A 4,453-nucleotide genomic window follows, 5' to 3' on the forward strand; every position below is an offset into this window, starting at 1 on the left:
GCTGTTTACACACAATAAATGTAATTCTAAAATCATTGTTCAAATGAATTTTTATACAAAACAAACTGTAAAATATTGGTAGAAAGAAGGACTGAGGGCGTTTTTATTAAGGAAAAATCACTTAAGTCTATTTTTTTTTCTTTTCTTTCTTAATTATCAAAAAATCTTATTGTAACTCAATATTATTTAATTCGGGCCAATTTTCTATGCGACATAATGATTACGACGTGGCAAGTTAATTCAAGTGTGTTATGCAGACATGGGCTGTAGCTCTCCAAGTCCAAAGTTTCCCCTACACTGTTCAACTAGAGTAACTTGCTAGAAGTAGCAGGAGTGTCTTCCGTTACTGCAAAATCTGACCGTCAGAATCTGCAGTAAAGGAAGTGCAGTATAGATTATTAACTCCGTGGATTACGTGTTTAAATTTGGTTTGGAAAAAGTACGAGAGCTCAATTGAACAAATAAACACTGAAAGAAAGATTTCGAAAAAATATTATACCAAATTAAGACAGAGAACACAGTCAATTAAAATGTTCCAACTAAGAAGAAAGTTATCTGCTTAAAACATCTTAAAGGACGTATGATACTGGAACACTATATTTGGTTCAGCTGTGTAATGGTCAATTATTTGAAGATATCGACGAGAAAAAAAGTCAATTGCATTTTTTTTTCTAGATCTTGCAAGTTTTATATAGAAATAGTAATGGTGACTTGGACCCTCAAAGCACGTAGTATAAACAATTCAAAATATGTGTTGTGCGGTCGAGTGGATATTTCAAATGTTTATTTTCAAAATTATTTATAGCCACCACCTAGTACTTAGACACCAAGCCACACAAATAACAATTATAATAATATAATGAATGTCAATTTATATAAGTGATATTACTGTTCGTAATGTAAACCCGATGAAAAGTTTAACAGATTGATTGATTGTTGGGGTTTAACGCCTGAGCAGCAATATTTCAGCTATATCCTGGCAATGAACATGAAATGGATGATAAAATGAACATGAAATGATGATGAAATCAAAAAAGGGATGGGACACAAGGATAATAGGGTCGACAAATTTTGACTGCCAGAAGGAAGGGATGGGTAGGGTCGGGCAATTTAGCCTCCTGTGGCGGAGCGCAAAGGTTCCTACTCAGAAATACTTCACATGACACTCGTTTGAAATAAATTCAGACCCATACATAATATTACTAATATGAATTTCCTTGTTAAAAAGAACAAATGACATTTGAAACTGTCTGTCAAACCATTTCAAATTGCTGTTGTACACTCTTAGTGAATAATTTAATTGGACACAAACAACATGTTCTGTATATGTGTTGAATTCTGTATTTCTTTCAATCATTAACTATTTTTTTTATTATTGTAACCACTGAATATTCATGTACACTCTGTACAATGCCCCTAGTGGACCACTGATTTATGAATAAAGTACTTGTATCCATGTATCCATAAATGTAAAAGTACACTCATCAGGGCTCTATGTATGCAGCCAAAACAGTCTGACATCCAAGATTAATGTAAGGTTTCCTTAGAACGATTTTGAAATACGATGCCTAATCAAACTCGAACAAAAATGTCCTTCTACAACTATTTTATTGTATATGATCCATACTATGTCTTACAAATATTTGTAGTTGTCCATATGTCTTTGATGAAATATTGATATAATGATTCAATGACTTCGCTAACTTATTAACTTATTGAATGTTCGCCAATTGAACCCATAAAACAAACAGATGTTAGAGATTTTACATGAATACTTTAAAATACAACGCTGAGTTTGTACATACATTAAATAGGTCTTATAATCTAGTCACCATAGAAAATAATAATTTAAAAAACTTGAAAAATTTATGGGTTCCTGTTGCGAATGAATGATAAAATTATCCATGAAATTACTGAAAATGCTAATGATTAAGATTTGCGTAAAATGAGAAATGTTTAGTTCTTGTCAAGTATCTCTATTTGTTTAGAGGGGTTTGAAAATGGTACACAGTGAAGACAATATACTTCAACAAACTGAGAATAAAAGAATAAAATCTTTTCTCCTTATAGAACAGATGGAATAATCTACAAAAAACAACAACTGGAATACAAAACAACTGAGATATCATGGGAAATAACAAAAAATTCAAGTTACCATACAACAACTGAATCTTCGTTCGTTAAGTTGCACTATTATTTTACGTTATTCCACATATATCATATTTTGTTCCGTAGAATTTGGAGGAGGGGAATTGCCACTCTTTTCAACACTAGTTAAATGCATTTCTGATTTTTCATTGATAGGAGTTTCATTCTTATGCTTGACACTTTTGTTGTAACTTCTGCTCTTGTTGGTTCTGGTACTATTCGACGTAGTACTATCTTGCCCGTACATTGTGACATTTCGGGATCCCAACTGAACTCTAGAAGCGGATATTGAGTCTACATGCGTATCTAAATGGTTATTGGTATCGAACTGAGGCAGAGAGAGTGGAGCTAATGTATCACCGCGTGGTGTATAGAGTTCCATCTGCACGGCCCCATTAATGCGCTGTGTTTGCATGAGTCTGGCCTTGAGAAGAGACTCGTGACTGCTGTAAAGAGGGTTTGGATTCCGCAGCATTACCGGGGATATTCGCGGAGGTTTATCAAAGTGGATAGGTGATTTCACGAATTCGAATTTCCCTTGATTTTTGATAACTCGTCTTGCAGGGAAATGTTTGTAGGCTTTTTCATACGCCCCAGTTTGGGTTTTATTGTCCTGTGCCTGTGGAAGTGTACTTGATTCAACCACATCAACTGTTCCTAAGTATGTCTTTTGTCGAGTCCTTGGCATCATATTCGTGGAATAAAATGTCATCTCCTTTAGTTTGTTTTCTGATGGACTAAGATTACACTTGGCCGACAATTTTGACGACATGTCCGATATTTCCTGTTCCCGGCATCGTTGATTCATCTCCGACAGAATTTGTTGTTGTTTCCCGAGGCGTCTCTTTTCAAAACTATGCGACAGTTCCATAATTGCCACTTTATCTGGTGTCGGCAATCGATTTCGCGTATCTCTGTAATGAACCATTGTCTTCAAATGTTCTCGAGTCGGATCCCTCAAAAACGAAGGCACCGGTTCCACCGACGCTTCTAGTTGCATGTGGGACTGGAACAGTCTCATTGTTCCTAGGCTGAATCAAGATTTTCACTTAATAAAAAATTTACAAATCCAAAAGTTAAAGAAGAAAAATAGTGTTTCCGTTCATTTGGTCACATTTTTCTGTTTGAAGAACAAAAGTTTCACGAGACAACAGCACACGACCTTTCTGTTTGGACCGATCAACAAATATATTACAAGGTTTAATCCTTTTTTGGTAACTATTCATTGGAGAGATAATCCTTTATAATACGTTGTACTTCAGACGTTAATCTTCGAGGATCTCTAGATCTACCTTTCAATATATACAGGCAACCTCAAAAGTTAAATCCCACTCCGTTACCGTTATATACGTGCCATAATCAGACAACATATTTATAAATTCTTTTATTTCAGGCTGCTTGTCAAGCTGGTATTAATCTTCAAAGTCTGTTGATTCAAATATATTCATGGTCATATACCGTGACTTCGTATTAAATTTCAAATTACTTCATTATTTAATAAAAAAAATCCACTATGAATAGTAATAATTTGTGGCACAATGATATTAAGATACATTGTAGATCATATAAAAGTAGACTACGTTAGAACTCAAGCGTTAGAAACGGTATTATTTTCAATTTTAAACTTGTCAAATTAATCTGCGGATCTACTAAGAATGTCTTGTTTCACCGAGAAGTTGATTTGATATGAAATCAAACTTTTAAATCCACTGTGTAAAATTTTGTGGGAAAATAATGAAAGTTTGATTTCTTCTCAGCCTATGACAACATATAATTGTTGTTAAATGGATCTTATTGATCGGATTGCACACTTTCTCTGCCTACCTACATCAAGTGCCCGTTGACATAAAAGACTTATATTGTGGACTGAAATACTTGCTTTTAAATATTCTCATGGTAAATAAAACAAAGACAACCAATAAATTATAGAAATACTGATATGTTGAATTGCCATTCACCCTATATTTTTCGGTACGTTTCTTCCATTCATGACAAATAATAACTAGTAATGACGTTTGTAATGCAATAGCCTTAAAACAAGGACTAAATCTCCGACAGATAATACTGCCAGAGAAAGTGCAGCCTTTCAACTCTGGGTGAACCTATCCTTAGTAAAACGTATTACTTAAATACGTTAATATTTAATGCCTGTAAAATTGGATTTCTATTGTAATTTTACATGGCATTGAAAGGCTTAGCACCAGTAATCCAAAACTAATAAAATAGTGATTGTCTGGCTCATAGCAATCACATTCCACATCTCACTCACGCTAAGTTGTTTTTATCTAAAACATCAGTCGTTTAC

At 34.1% G+C, this 4,453-nt stretch overlaps 1 protein-coding gene across 1 annotated transcript; it reads right to left on the reverse strand.

Moving 5' to 3' along the window:
- Positions 1-1,591: 1,591 nt before the first annotated feature.
- LOC148615344 (uncharacterized) lies at positions 1,592-3,938 on the reverse strand. Its single transcript, XM_088590250.1, has one exon. The coding sequence runs from the start codon at positions 3,167-3,169 to the stop codon at positions 2,204-2,206; it is 966 nt and encodes a 321-aa protein (XP_088446376.1). The 5' UTR covers positions 3,170-3,938; the 3' UTR covers positions 1,592-2,203.
- Between the last annotated feature and the right edge of the window lie 515 nt (positions 3,939-4,453).

Source organism: Perna viridis, chromosome 6 (genome assembly GCF_037379345.1).
Source record: "Perna viridis isolate PV_CMFRI_1.1 ecotype Kerala chromosome 6, ASM3737934v1, whole genome shotgun sequence".
NCBI lineage: Eukaryota > Metazoa > Mollusca > Bivalvia > Mytilida > Mytilidae > Perna > Perna viridis.